Genomic DNA, 15,184 nt, shown 5'->3' on the forward strand with positions numbered 1-15,184 from the left:
CTATCCCCCATGTTCTAGTTGAGATGGTATAACCCAAGAGGCAACATGACGCTTGCTACTGTTGTTGCGAGTTGCCATTCGTTCTACTAAACCATTAGTCAAACGCCATCATGCCTTCTGTCGTTATTACACAAACAAAAATCTCTTTACTGTTACTAGTGTTAGTGCCTCAATATGGCTACGCTCGTGAAAGCAATACAACGAACTCAAACGCGTCTTCGTTCAATGTTGTCAACTAATATCCGGATTATGCAAATTTTCCTCAATTCTCCGGAGAAATTTTCATAAAAATTTGAAAAACCCGGAATTCCGGGAAAATCCGGAGGACTTTCATCTCTGAGTCTTGAAAAAGAGGGGTCGTCTTATAATCAGAGCCGTCTTATATTCGGGCCAATACGGAAAGTGTGAGGCTGTGATATCACTGTTGTTTACCCGTAAGAATGTCCGATGAGAATATTCCTCTTGCGTGCGTATCTCTTGAAGATAAGTCTCATGTCTTCTGCCAGGGCGTAGAAAGTGTATGCGGCGGTTATTGGAGGCGCCGAGCTGGACCCGTGGCCTGCCAGGTCGGGGGCGATCACCTCATAGCCCAGTCGAGAAAAATAGTCCAACTGGCTCCTCCAGATATCGAGAGAGCCTCCCACGCCATGGATAAAGAACAGGGCAACATCCGGATGTGTCCCTTTACACGCTGATATTTTCCTCTCGCAGTCAATCACCACAGTGCGTTTGAGCTTCCGCCTGTGTCGGTCCTGTGACGCTCCGGCCTGCGAAGCGGCGAGCGCGTCCCCTCCTGTTCCCATTTCAGCTGTCACGACTTTTCCTGCCGTGACCGAGTCCGACTCGGTACCGGGGACTTGGGCGGGCGGCGAAGAGTTGCCGCAACCTGTCAGTTCAACCTCTACAGTGCTGTTTGGTTCTGTGTCACCATTGCTGCGGGTTTTCTGCTCTGCAGCCGCACTGTCACCCAGGTTCTCGATGAACAGCTGTCCATTGCAGAAGACTGAGATCCTCCTCTTGCAACTGACGCACCCACCCTGCCCTGTGGGTTGCTCCACCACCGGCCGCTCAGGGATTATATGTCGAACACGAAGCACGCGGCCTGGTTTCACCTCAACGAACTCGTAACCGTTGGTAGGTTCAAAAGTCTCCACAGGCACCACAACATTGGTTGATTTTGACGGAAGGCAGCAGAGAAGACCTTCCATAGAGCTTGCCGGCATGGCTGCATTGAAACGCACAGATAAAGACACAGGTAAAGACATCTAAGGGACAAGTCCTTGTTTCTTATTGTGTCAACGTTCACAAACAAGAAGTCGACCTCAAGCTATCCACATATCAAAATGCAACCTCCTGAAAATTTTCTGAGGCCCGACACTCTAGTTCTCCGTTGGCGTATTTCTAATGCACCCAATAGACTAAAAGTATAACATGACATTAAGGGGCTTGATTATATGTGCACAACAGCACTCGGAAAATGTTTCCTGTTCGTAGGCTGAAATTCTGGGGATTCAGACAATATTAAATTACAAACGGTATCTAAGCAATTATTCGATTATTAAAAATAAATACCGTATTGGCCCGAAAATAAGACGGTGATTTTTTTGCATTGAAATAAGACTGAAAAAGTTCGGGGTCGTCTTATATTCAGGGTCTAGACATTATACCCATTCACGACGCTAGATGGCGACAGATATCATTGAAGCGAATGCTGAACTTGACTCCCCAGGCCAAAGTGAACCCCTGTCACGAAGAATAAAAATAAAAATAGCGATAGCACGAAAAAGAAAAAGAAAAAATAGCAGTAAGAAAGAAAAGTGAAGAAAATAATAGAAGAGATAACAGAAAATGGAGAAATGTAGCGACAATCTGGAGAAAAGTGGGTCGAAGATCGGTCAGGTTAACCAGCAGCTGAGAAGTTATAATGTAATTTACATTTCAAAAACCAGAAGCCATTCATTTACGAATGTGATTGCACCTTAGTTTACATATTTAAATGTTCAGATATTAAGATTTGAATGAGGTAAAATAACATGCTTTTTCTCTCAAATATATTGTTATAATCATTTGTTTCAGATGTACTGTAATTATTAAATGTATAAAAATTAATTGGTGTTCAAAAAGTATTTTTTCAAACTTGAGTCTTGAAAAAGAGGGGGTTGTCTTATATTCAGGGCCGTCTTATATTTGGGCCAATACGGTAGATGCATTTTCATAATCGGTGAATTGTTGAATTATCGATCAATCGTCGCACCTCTACATCCAAATAAATGTTGAGGACACATCAGGAAGTGGTGCCAAGGCATTTGGAGTCGTGGCGGCAAACACTGCTGTTCCAGTGTTACAGTACAGGTAATACGTCTGCATCCACATTCATACGGCATTATGTACAGTAACAGTTCGAATAGCTGCACCACCACCCTCCCCTTCCTTCCCAAGCTTGTCTTTCATGCCTTCTCTCCGGCTCAGCTGTGATCACACTAAGACACAACAGCAGCAACAACAACAGTGTCAGGTGATTACCAGTCATGGCAACCCCAATGCACCATGCAGGGTCTGCAAGCCTCTGCGGGTGGTATTATCCTGACTTCCTGTTACTTTCCTCTCTGGTTAGAGGGGATTATGGTTTGTGTCTCAGTCCACGCAACTCAATCTCTCTCTGGCTTCTCCTGATGTGAACTGTCACACTCATTCATCCTAATTTTTAATAATAGACAGGCAGTCACTAAGTGAGCCTGGCTGACCGCTACAAAGAAATTCTATCAGGATTTGTATACTGCTGAAGTATAATTAATGATTAAAAGTGACCATTTAAATGGAGACTCCACGATATAAATCAACCCTATGTTTTTATAGCGCTTGTCCTTTATGGCCGTGGGTGACTGGAGTCAATACCAGCTGACTTTGGTGAAGATGCTGAATACACCCTGGACTGGTCGCCATCAACCCGCAGAGCACATATGGACAAACCACCATTCACATTCACAGTTTCCTGTCCTCAATGCGACTAATATGCATGATGTTGTAATGTGGGACGAAGCCGGAATATCTTGAGAAAAGCCATACAAGCAAAGGAAGGACAGAGACAATATTCAAACCCATAACCTCTGAACTGCGAGAAAGACGTACTAGGTAACTGCTAGTGGAAAATTTGACATGCAATACGTTTTACTGATAAAACAACCAGTGTAAGTGTTACTACCTGATAATATGCACTATGGTCCGCTAAAACTATCCATAAACGTGACATCACCCTTTGATGAGAATGAATTTGATCTATTGAGTCTCACGTTTCCTCTGATGTCTCAACATGCTATACACATGATTGAAATTGGCAATTTAAGCGTCAGATCCATTATCGAATCAAACAATAATCACGGCAAGAAAAAAAAAACTGGACATGTCTAGTGAATGAACGTCACTGTTGATAATTAATCTGTACTTGTTGACAAGGCCTCTAACGCAAAATTCGGATGTATTTTGATGATATGAATGAGCAGCTCGACACACACAAAACTCTGCGAACAAAACTTGTGTATAGCTACACTTACCTGTCCGGTGAGCATTAGACAGTTGCGATCCAATTTTACAGGCAGCGAATGTTTACTTTTGGACTATCCTTGTCCTAGTTGAGTTAAAATAAAAAAGATGAAAGATTTCATCCCTTCATAATTTCCGAACCCTGGGGTGAAACATGATTTATATGATTGCACTGACGTGTTTTCCTCATCAACTATCGAGGAAATCGGAGAGCTATATAATCTGACAAAGTCAATCCCATAATCTAATTTATCTCGAGTGCAGTCTGCGACGTCCGGTCACCGTTCGACGAGCGGCATGTTGTCCTCTACTTTCGTTCATTCACCTCTATATCATCCCCAGCTCCAGTCTAGATTTGGAAAAATGTTTCAAGACTAATGAAAGCGCTCGGAGACAAAAGAACGCTTTTGATTTGGTGCTTCAAACAGTTTTAATCTCCTGCTGATTCATGGATGGGAAGTAGTGCCCTCTACTGACGCAAACAGCAGATTACTGTCTGTACACAGGGCAAGTGTACTGAATGATGATTTGGGAAAGAAGAAAACAAAATGAAAAAAAATGTTTGGGAAGCGTTCCATATTTTTTTCATTCTGTTTACAATATAGGTAATGGTTAAATATTAATTTTAAAAACAGATGCGTGTATGGCAAGGTTTCATCGTTTACAAAAACGCATGAAAAAGAGTAAAAAATAAAAATGAGAAAACATTTTTGTTAATGAAATAAAATAAATGTGAACATGCTTAAAGAACGGACAACTAATTGAATCGGCATCTTACATTAATAAAATAAACCAAATCTAACTGAACTTTTAGCAAAAATGTAACTCGTTTTTGTCAATTAATATCACATGAGCTTTCAGTGTTCATTTAAAAAATATTTATTTCGGTATTGCTGTACGGCTGTACAGAAGAAGGAAGGTCAAACAGTCGTTTGAGATGTGTACTTTACTTTATGACACAATATTATTGAACGCAGATGTCAGTTACTGATTGCTGTGATTAAAAATATATTTTCAGAATTTTCTATTTGATTTTGTGGCATTCATGACTATTTAAAAACGAATAAATCGTGACCAGTTACTCGTACTGAAATCGTTATATTTCAATAGAATACTCTTACTCAAGCAGAAGTTCTTGTTGCATTTATCCATCCATCCATCCATTTTCCACCGCTTATCCGGGGTCGGGTCGCGGGGGCAGCAGCTTTAGGAGGGAATCCCAGACTTCCCTCTCCCCAGCCACTTCTTCGAGCTCTTCCTGGCGGATCCCGAGGCGTTCCCATGCCAGCTGGGTGACATAGTCTCTCCAGCGTGTCCTGGGTCGTCCTCGGGGTCTCCTGCCAGTGGGACATGCCCGGAACACCTCACCAGGGAGGCGTCCAGGAGGCATCCTAATCAGATGCCCGAGCCACCTCATCTGGCTCCTCTCGATGTGGAGGAGAAGCGGCTCTACTCTGAGCCCCTCCCGGATAACCGAGCTTCTCACCTTATCTCTAAGGGAGAGCCCGGATACCCTGCGGAGAAAACTCATTTCGGCCGCTTGTATCCGGGATCTCGTTCTTTCGGTCACGACCCATAGCTCGTGGCCATAGATGAGGGTTGGGACGTAGATCGACCGGTAAATTGAGAGCTTTGCCCTTTCGCTCAGCTCCTTCTTCACCACGACAGACCGATACAACGTCTGCATCACAGCAGACGCTGCACCGATCCGCCTGTCGATCTCTCGCTCCCTCCTGCCCTCACTCGTGAACAAGACCCCAAGATACTTAAACTCCTCCACTTGGGGCAAGATCTCCTCCCCGACCCGGAGAGGGCACTCCACCCTTTTCCGACTGAGGACCATGGTTTCAGATTTGGAGGTGCTGATCCTCATCCCAACCGCTTCACACTCGGCTGCGAAACGCTCCAGTGAGAGTTGGAGAGCCCTGCTTGAAGGAGCCAACAGTACCACATCATCCGCAAAAAGCAGAGATGCAATACTGAGGCCCCCAAAACGGACCCCCTCAACGCTTCGGCTGTGCCTAGAAATTCTGTCCATAAAGGTGATGAACAGAATCGGCGACAAAGGACAGCCTTCACGGTCAAATGCCTTCTCCAAGTCCACAAATTTGTTGCATTTACTTGAGTGATATTCTGATGACAGTACGCTACTCTTCAGCACATTTTTCACTACTCTGTCCACTCAAAAGTGGACAGAGTAGTCCAACTGCCCAGTCAAGTGGCAAATCCGCCACCATCTCTGTAACAATTGCAAGTAGTTGACGTGAATTTCAATGCTTTAAGTAATACAATTAATGAAGGCACGCCACCCGGGTTTGGGTGTGCAGAAATCTGTCAGAAATAAAAAAATCTGCGCTGCCCCACTGGCACTTGATAAAAAAATATTTTCTCAACACACACTATGTTTCGGGCAAGCCCACCTTGAGTCTCAGAAGAGGAAAAAAATATTGGAGCCGTGCCTGAATACAGCACAATCGCGTTTGGAATCGGACCTCCAGACGCTAGAGGGCTCTCTGAGAAAAGAACCTTTAAGCTAGCAGGAGCGTTTCCGGGGCGCGTTCGTAAGTAGTAGTGATGCCGTCAAGTTAGCATCGTAGCTCCCGAATTACCAGCTTTGCTAATTTATAAAATGTCAAAGCGGAGTGTTTTTCGGAGCGATACCGTTTTACGTGAAATTAAATATAGAAGGACAATAGCGATTTAAGTGCGAGTTTTGTATTTGTGTGGTCAGTGCCACCCGATAGTCAAGCCGTGCGGTGTCCCATTCCCTTAGCTAGCACGGCTATCGGTTGCATAGTCGTAAACACATTGCCCGCTATCACGACGTGGACGGCGGTGTCCGCAACAAGCTCAACGGTCGGCGTCGACGTTGGATTTGAGTTCGACCACTGTCATGGAGAAGGTATCTAATACTACATACCAATGCAGTGCTGCTGTCATTAGCGCAATGCTCACGTTAACCAACCACTAGCCGCTATTCAACTAGATGCTGCTACCAATTAATTCACGCACGTCATTATTCACATCACTGAGGTCAACCCGCCAGCATCATCAAGCACTCTGCTGCTGGAGTGGGAAATAGAAATGATTTGTTTCAATTGATGTTCTTGGCCGGGTCAGAAATCGACGTGTGCTTTCGATGACATGACTCTGTGATAAAATATATCTCGCAAAGTGTCCAGGATCACTTTTAAAATGATTTGGGGAGGGGAAAGACATCTGATTTTGCTTCTACCCACAGGCAGATTTCCTAAGGGGGCTTCCCGTCTACAATAAAAGCAACTTCAGCAGGTTTCATGCGGACTCTGTTTGTAAAGCATCTGTAAGTACACTTTACATTGGTACTGTTTCTCTTCTCGATTCAGCAACCAAAACGTTATTGCTAAATGAATATATATATTTTTGTACCGTCATCTGCAGAATCGGAGGCCCTCTGTCTATCTTCCAACACGAGAATACCCTTCAGAACAGAGTGAGTGCCAATGTCTTATATCAAGAATTAAACCTAAAAGCGCAAAACCAAAAACCTTATCTTTGCATTATGTGGACTGGGCTTTCATTTGTATGATGTTTTACTACATTAAGCACACTCGCATTTCGTTAGAGTTTACTCGGGCTGAAGAATAAATTAAATTCAAATCGACATGGCAACAAAGTAAAATGCAATTGTCAAATTACAAAGGGTACAATTTGTGTGTGTTCTGCTTCATTTCATTTAGTCAGACAGCTTTATTTTTTATATGTACTTTAATTATTTATGTTAGGGATGTCCTCATTACATTTTTTTTTTTTTTTTTGCACCAAAGTCCAAGTTCCCCAATTTTGAGTCCCAATCCAATATCCCGGCAATATTTAATAAAGGCACAGTGTGTAAAATGCACTTGCTATCTAGTGGTGAACTAATAGAATGCCACAACCTAACTTCGAAAAGCGTGCGTTTAGAAGCGTGTGTTCAGCCCTAGTTGTTCGGTGGTGGTTGAAAAATGAAGACATCCCAGAAGTGGAATTTAGGCGCTTGGGAGCTGAACTCCTTTGGCTCTGACTTCACCATCATTCTATGACCTTCACCTAATTGAACAGTTTCATTTTTGCACCTAATCTAAGATACTTGAACTATTCATTCATTCATTTTCCGAACCACTTGATCCTCACTAGGGTGGTGGGGGGCATACTTGAACTAGCTGGGGTCAAATGTTCTCTTAATTCGTCAGCCGCTCTGCTTGCATCAACTATAAAACAACTTTCCTAACTGTAACTGTGTGATGATGTTGCGTTGTCGGACATCCCGTCGTGTGTGTGTGTGTGTGTGTGTGTGTGTGTGTGTGTGTGTGTGTGTGTGTGTGTGTGTGTGTGTGAGTGGGACAGATTAGTGATTGTGTTTTTGCCTCAGTTATTGTCACAGAGAAAACCAACATCCTCCTGCGCTACCTCCATCATCAGTGGGACAAAGAGGTGAGCGCGTTTCGACGGCCACAATGGTTTCCTTGAGTTGATGCGTCGCAGCGTGATTGCTAACGATCCATTTTGATGCCCAGAATGCAGCAAAGAAACGAGAACAGGAGCAAGGGGATGGCGATAGCCCGGCACCCCCAAGAAAGATCGCCAGGACAGACAGCCAAGAAATGAATGAAGACTCCTAAGTGTGCGTGCGCGTGTGCGTGTGTCTGTGTGTGCCGGGCATATTCCAATCCTAACAAATCGAAAACAACGGGTGACAGCTTGTTGCCACTCTGTTGCGTGGCGAGGGGCTGTGCCGCTCCGAAGTGGGGTTCTTCATTGAGGGCTTCACTGAAGAAGGAAAGAAAGTCCAGACTTAGAACAGACTTGTAACCACTCTTTTGAGAACTGAAAAGAGCCTCCATTGGGCCGGGTTGTATGTGCCGCTTGTTGCGTGAGGATACGTGTATCGTGTTATGTATGTTTGTATGCATGCTGAGCTGTGTGCGTATCGTGCGTATCGTACATGTGAGGTAACGGATTCATTGAAAGTCAGCAAGTGACTTGACAAGTCAACTCTTGAAAGTGTCTCCATTTGACTTCTGGCGTTTGGTTGTATTTCATGTTTATAAGTACGGCAACGCGCTTCCTGCCTGCCCAAGTGCCCCCTCCCCCAACTCGATTCCACTGCCCACCCTGTAATGGTGACGTTTCTCCACACAACCAAGAACGCACTGTGAAGAACGGCACAAAGTAGAAGCACCACGCTTGTGTATGAATTTGCAGTGTATCGCTCCATAATCTTTAGCCTTGGCTGTTTGTTGTGGTTTTTTTTTTGTTTTTGTTTTTTTTTATCTTAACACGTGCATCTTGCACCTACCATCTCAGTGCAAAGGGTTGTACATCCTAATGTTAGATTTTCTGTTTTGAGCAGAATGAAAGTGGGAAAGAAAAAGACAGCAATTTTGTGTAAATAAATGTCAATTCCATAATTTAATTTAATATGCATTTGTTGAATAACTTTATTTAGGTACAATGGAAGAAAGAAATGTCAAATTAAAGAGCGCAGCCACAGTGCAGAATAGAAGTCATCTGGCCTTGCCTGTTCTGTTATTTTTATTTTTTTTTGTATTCCCACCTTCCCCCATTGCATTTTTGGATTGTTAGCCTTAGAGGCCTTACGACTGGTAGTCACTATTTGGATCCTGTTCTCGCATCACCTTTGTTTTGGTGATTTAAGTAGTTCCATGCTACAAGTTAAAAGCGGTTGTTTTTAGCATGCAGTCCCAGTCCATATTGCATCTTGTTGTTTCTTTTGTTGTCCATGACAATACCGAATAAAGATAGATACAGGTATATGTGATAGGATCTAAAACAATGTGGTCTGTTATCGCGCCACCCGTCGTGTCTGTTTCAGTTATAAGACCATGTTATGCTTCTGCTGAAACTGTTCTACAACACCTGAAGCCCCTCCCACCACCCGTCTTGTACATAAGATCAGATGGATTTTTTTTCTAGCTTTGCTGAAATAAAACTGGACAGACATCGTTGTCCTGTGGTGCTTTTATCAGTTCATAAAAAAATGAATTCCTTGTATTTGGCAAAATCAGTGGTTTATTCTATTCAAGCAACAAACCAAACAGGGCGCTTTTGAAATAGTTTTATTAACTATCAACTTTTTCCGATCTTACAAAAATATGACAAAATAAATTAAAACAAATTGACAGTCCAATTTCTGAGTTATTGTCTTGAAAATATTTTTTTTTGTACATTGGAAGAGCTTTATGATGTTCTGTGAGGCATCAATGGATGATGTCGATGACAGCGTTCGGTCGTCGAAGCAATGTTGACAGCCAGATGTTCACGTCTTCACCTGCTCATTTTGTGTGATACCATTTCAATGCTCCAACGTTTCGTTTAGTCTGATCTGATCTGCCACATCAACACGTTTGTGAACCAGAAAATGTGCCATAGTTCCCCAATGTTTAATTCAAAGCAAAGGCAATGCGTCAACCCCGATAATGTGTTCATGTTTCTGCAGCGATGTGCGAAATACATGAAATCATCAACGTGATCATTATCTACTGTACATTATGAACTTGTGGTTTCCCTGAAAATATAATGACCCTAAAACTTGTGTCGCATGAATAACTGCCATGACCTCACATTTGCTAGCCCTGCTTTCAAACTTCCAAATTGACAATTTGGGTCATGGAGTCTTCATTGATGCAATCAAAGGTTTTTGAGCTTAGCCCAGCTACACATCAATATCCTCTTTTTTTTTACCTACCCTTCTGAAAAATCATACTGTACTGGCACTGTATGTATTTCTCATAGCCTGGTAATTATAATAAACAATCACCTCCCCCAAATTATAAAATAATACATAGTTTGACAACTGCATATTCCCTTATTGCATGTACACTATTGTATCAACGACACATTTTTACTCCCTCCGCATCATTACAACCATGTATTTTCTTTATGCATCGGCGATTTTATATAAATGTATTTTCTTCATGGACCTATTGTGACACTAAAATAAAGTTGGTTATCTGTTTATCTGTGCACGAGGAGAGCTGCGTTCACCTCGATTGATGCGGAGGCGAACAAGTGGACGAGATGCACAACAAATATGGGCGGCCCGAGACAAGCGTATGTACTGACTCTTACATGTAAATGTCCTCCCTTATTGCCAAAACCCTTATCAGTGCCAGTGATGTGGGAATGCATAGGTAAATGTCTCTCAACCCAGATGGCGACGCCTGCTCGGCATGTTCTTGGGTCAGTCTGCACACTTTTGGACACGTTGTAACAAAAATTCTGGCGCCATCTGCTGGCAAAAGTGCCAAATGGAAAATTATAACAAAGCATCATTTATATGAACAGTTTCATATGAGAGAAAAAAAAAACTTTGGTCCAAAGTAAAATTATTAGCACTAATAAAGCAATTGCGTCATGAAAGCACCTTGCAAAAATAAATGTTCACTATTTCTGCCCGTGTACTGTGTGGAAAGGAGGAAATCTATCCAGTCCTGTTTGCATAATGTGTCAGGCAGGCTGTCGTCTCCTGCAGAGAAAAGTAGCAGTTAGTGCAAAAGTAACTTTAATTTGCCGCTCAATAGCCAAGTGTGTTTCGAGGGTGTTAAATGGAGAACCATCTGTGAGAGGAGGACTGCGTGCGTGTACCATTTGCTCAGTTTCCCGTCTTTCTTTTACTTCTTTAACTGTCCTTTGTGGGCTGGGGGGGGTGACAGCAGGACTGTTGTTTCAAATGAATCCCATATTGCCACAGATGGGGAAAATGTGTCCGAAGCTTCGACCTCACCTCGGCTTAGAAAATAAAGCGGGTGGATTCATCAAGGATACCCGCAAAGGGAGGTGTTTTGTCACAAGAAGAAACTGCAGCATTACTCCAAATTAAAAGACTGATTAATATTGCTTTTCATTTTTCTTTCCACATAAAAAGAGGGGCCAAATATTTCACAGTTAAAATCAAGGCAGTTATCTAATACTGATTTATGATGACACTCTTATCTAGTACACTTAAGAGATGACTTTTCAATGAAGTCTTTTTTTTTTTCCTCTGTCTGGGCTTTTGGAAGATGCTCGCAATTGGCCACAGAAGAAATTAAGAAACACAGCTTTTTGCTTTGAAGGCTTAAAAATAAAAGAAATGCAGCTCATGCATTTCTTTATGTATTGCAGACATGATTGTGTGTGTCGTGTAAGTATGTTGTGGTGCCACAGGGTCATATTGTTCTGGTGAAGCCTATTTTCTTTTTTTTTCTTTTTTTTCGCTCAAGTGAACCAGAAACAACAGGAATCCATTTCAAGTTCAAGTGCTACAACAGAGCAGTGCCTGCCGTTGCCTCATGTCTCCTCACGTTAGTTCTTCCGTTGAGGTGAAACCAAAGGAGCTACTAGACTTTGGGGCCAGGAGGGTCCAACTCACTCGAATGTCCGTCCTCTGACCCCTCCCCTCCAGGTGAAGGGATTTCATCCGGAATGCCGTTCAAGTCGGACCTGGAAGCCGGTCTCTCTGACATCTGTGATGATGAGGATCCCTCCCCGGACCTGGGAAGGGGCACCCCGTTGATGCACGTCCCCGCTTCGGATTTTCCAAAATTAAACAATTTTCCAGGGTTGAAGGCTTTGCTGGGTGACTGAGAACGCTCGTGTGAGCTGCTACCTGATGATGAAGATGATGTCGACGTACCATTGGCAGCGGCGGCTGCCGCGGCTGCCGCGGAAGCCGTCGAGGAAGCCGCCGCGGACTCCTTCTTATTCTCGGGTGATTTGAGGAATTTGAAGCTGAGGAACCCTGGCAGCTTTGCTTCAGTGGGCGACTGAGGGGAGCGGGCACCACCTGAGGAGAACTTGCTCTGCAGCGGTATGATCTGTTTGAGCTTCATCACGTTGTTGTTGGCCAGCAGGGAGCTGGGCCTCTTGGGCTTGTCCGAACCGCCTCCGCCGGCTCCACCGCCACCGCTACCGCTACCGCCACCGCCAGGGCGCGATTTGCCGCTGTGACTTTTGTCGTGGTGGTGATCTCCGGAGGAGTCGCCTTTGCCGTCGTCCCGGTCCCTTTCTCTGCGGGCCATATGCTCCACTTGCCTCTGCCTCTCCTCCTCCTCCCTTTTCTTCCTCTGCAGCTGCTGGTAGTGCTGCTGAGCCTGACGCTCGTGCTTCTGCAGAGGAAGGGAAACACAATGGTGTGTTTACGACCGCACACGCATTAGAGCTCGTTTTATTTCTGTCCATGACTGCTGAAAGTGAGCAGACAGTATGCCGTCCTTCTGGCAAAGGAAGAAGAACATGTCTTGTATGCAGGTTAGGTTGTTTGAAGACTGAAAATTGCCCATAAGTGGTGTTGTGAAAGGGTCACGGGTTATTCGAATTGTTATTTATTTATTCATTACAGACTAAATGTGTGACAAACGCATGAGGCAATTATACTTGGTGTCCATTATCTAATATGTTCTAACCTGTGTGTGGGAAGCCAAGAAAGTGCCCTGGCATTAGAATGTGATCATTTTTAAGGTGGAGCTATTTATTGAACAGAAGTCATGGGAAAAGTTTTATCAGGCCACATAAAATGTGGAGGCTGACGAGATCTGCGGATCTTGACTTTGGGGTTTTACTCAACAAGCATCGGCAACAAACAGCGTGCTGTTGTTTTGCGCAGCTTTCTGCATCGCTATCTGCTTCAAGATAATCTGAAAAAGTTCAAACATGCTTGATTGATTGCGACTCATCTTGAGTTGGGTGTCGACCGCACCCAACTAGCCATTATCAATTGCCCCCCCCACCCCCATCCAGACTGTTGCAGGCTCAGCCCAACGGTAAAATGTGGGTACAGCCCAGTGGAAAAAAAAAAATTGTCTGTCTCCACCTTAAGTGGTTGGCACCCTACCAATTTGTCCATATCAAAACCGCACTTATTTATGCGTTCTCATAATTCACCTTAAAGGCCTCCCTGCGCTGATAATCCAGTTTAGCCATCTCCTCTCTCACCCATGTCGGAATGTCGGGAATGGCCACATGGATGACATACTTCAAGAGGACAGCAAAGTGCTGCAGATAGACAAGCAGACAGGTCGACAGGAGGATGAGCGCACACGAGTAACATTCAAATGAATACGGAACAAAAACATTCATGGATATGCCACTTGAACTATTTCTGGTGCAACACTCGGGCTTGTTTAGTTCTCCTTGCGATAAGCCTGACTTGGCCAAGACAGTGCTGCGGGCTGTTTGCCTTCGTTCATGATAGACAGTTACAGAGCTGCGGGCTCACAGAGCGACACGAATATGTTACGGGTAGTTGAGGACAAATGAAAAGACTTGCCACAGTCCTCTGCTTTGCGATGATGCGTCATCTCTAAGGTGTGATTTTGCTGTTAAAAAAATAACTAAATAAATAAACAGTTTAACGAAGGGGGAGACCACTTGGGTCCAAACAAGTGAAGCATTTTATGTTGGCACAAATCATATTCACAGTTGGCTCAAATTAAGTGCAAGGCAGACAAAATGGCCACAACCATGGGCAGGGGTAAAAAAAACAAAAAAAAAGAGATTAATTGTTTCACTTTAAGAGGTAAGTCAGGTATTTGTTAAGGTTTTGCATAATGCTGAACACAATCTTAGGGTTTGATTTCCTCAAGCTGGATAGATCTCACACACACGTGAAAGCTGATCTACTAACCAGGAGCACCCAGGATTACATCTGTATAGATCAGGGGTCGGGAACCTATGGCTCGCGAGCCATATATGGCTCTTTTGATAATGGCATCTGGCTCGCAGATAAAACAAAATATTCTCACTTGTTTAATACATCCATCGACTTTTTTCACTGGTCGTGTCCTGCAGTTGGCAGGGGCAATTTTAATTGGATGATACTGGCCTACGTAGGCCGTTGCTGTGGCAACAGGTAAACGCCCCCTTTTGAATCAGCCCGCTCAGTTATTAGCTCAAAGCTAATCCTTCGACGAATAAGATGGCGAAAAGAAAAAAAGATGACGAGTATGGTACACTTCAGGACGAATGGACCCAAGGATTCGCCTTTGTGGAGGGAACAGGTTCTGCGGTGTGTCTAATTTGCAAGGACAAAATACCATCGATGAAACGGTCGAATGTAAAGCGGCATGCTACGTTCGCATCAAAACACACTACGAGAGAGAGCAGAAAGCAAGCGTGCAAGGCGGGGCCAAAGCTGGCCCCCAGCAGCAACTCCGCGTATGGACCCGGCAAGCTGACTATAATCCCGCTATAGTTTTGCTGGATCTTTCGCAATCGTGAGGAACGGGAAACCATTCACATTAATGGTGAGTATGAAAACAATTTCCAAATATTTTGCTTTCATGGCTCTCTTAGTCAAAAAGGTTCCCGACCCCTGGTATAGATTGTCACGCTGCATTTCTCAATTCTTGGGTGGGTGTGGTTTATGCAAACATATAGAATGTTCGTAAAATTCCCTTTTTGAATTGAACTATTGAAATAATAACATTTCAATTTCTTTAGATGCACCAGCATATAGACCTAGTAGCAAAAAAAAAACCAAAAAAAAAAACCACTGGTTTTTTTTTGGGGGGGGGGGGGGGATAAAAATGTACTTATTGTGTCCATCCAAAGTGTTTCTACTGTTCCATCCCAATAAACAGAGCCTATGTGGTACATCAATGTTATCCACATTGTGGCAGTCATC

The 15,184-nt window shown here is 43.7% G+C and overlaps 4 protein-coding genes across 4 annotated transcripts in view; 1 reads left to right on the top strand and 3 right to left on the bottom strand.

Moving 5' to 3' along the window:
- The window catches only part of abhd8b (abhydrolase domain containing 8b), a 5,724-nt gene extending 4,174 nt beyond the window's left edge, over nt 1-1,550 (bottom strand). The window contains exon 1 of the mRNA XM_019875375.1: nt 433-1,550. Coding sequence (XP_019730934.1) covers nt 433-1,265 — 833 coding nt within the window. The 5' untranslated portion in view covers nt 1,266-1,550. The remainder of the gene's footprint in view (nt 1-432) is intronic.
- Nucleotides 1,551-6,092: 4,542 nt separating this feature from the next.
- Nucleotides 6,093-9,527, top strand: dda1 (DET1 and DDB1 associated 1). Its single transcript, XM_019875346.1, has 5 exons — nt 6,093-6,442; nt 6,782-6,862; nt 6,961-7,012; nt 7,931-7,992; nt 8,076-9,527. Exons 1-5 carry the CDS (start codon nt 6,434-6,436, stop codon nt 8,178-8,180), a joined length of 309 nt encoding a protein of 102 aa, XP_019730905.1. The 5' UTR covers nt 6,093-6,433; the 3' UTR covers nt 8,181-9,527.
- A 734-nt stretch (nt 9,528-10,261) lies between these two features.
- On the bottom strand, nt 10,262-14,138 carry LOC109519059 (anoctamin-8-like). The gene is made up of 2 exons (XM_019875344.1): nt 13,444-14,138; nt 10,262-12,668 (listed from the first exon to the last, which is right to left on the bottom strand). The coding sequence occupies exons 1-2, from the start codon at nt 13,636-13,638 to the stop codon at nt 11,901-11,903; spliced, it is 963 nt and encodes a 320-aa protein (XP_019730903.1). The 5' UTR covers nt 13,639-14,138; the 3' UTR covers nt 10,262-11,900.
- Nucleotides 14,139-14,996: 858 nt separating this feature from the next.
- Nucleotides 14,997-15,184, bottom strand: part of LOC109518967 (anoctamin-8-like) — a 46,486-nt gene continuing 46,298 nt past the window's right edge. Inside the window, exon 21 of the mRNA XM_019875163.1 lies at nt 14,997-15,018. Within this exon, the coding sequence (XP_019730722.1) occupies nt 14,997-15,018 (22 nt within the window). The remainder of the gene's footprint in view (nt 15,019-15,184) is intronic.

Source organism: Hippocampus comes, unplaced genomic scaffold (genome assembly GCF_001891065.2).
Source record: "Hippocampus comes isolate QL1 unplaced genomic scaffold, H_comes_QL1_v1.1 scaffold132, whole genome shotgun sequence".
In the NCBI taxonomy this organism is placed as follows: Eukaryota; Metazoa; Chordata; class Actinopteri; order Syngnathiformes; family Syngnathidae; genus Hippocampus; species Hippocampus comes.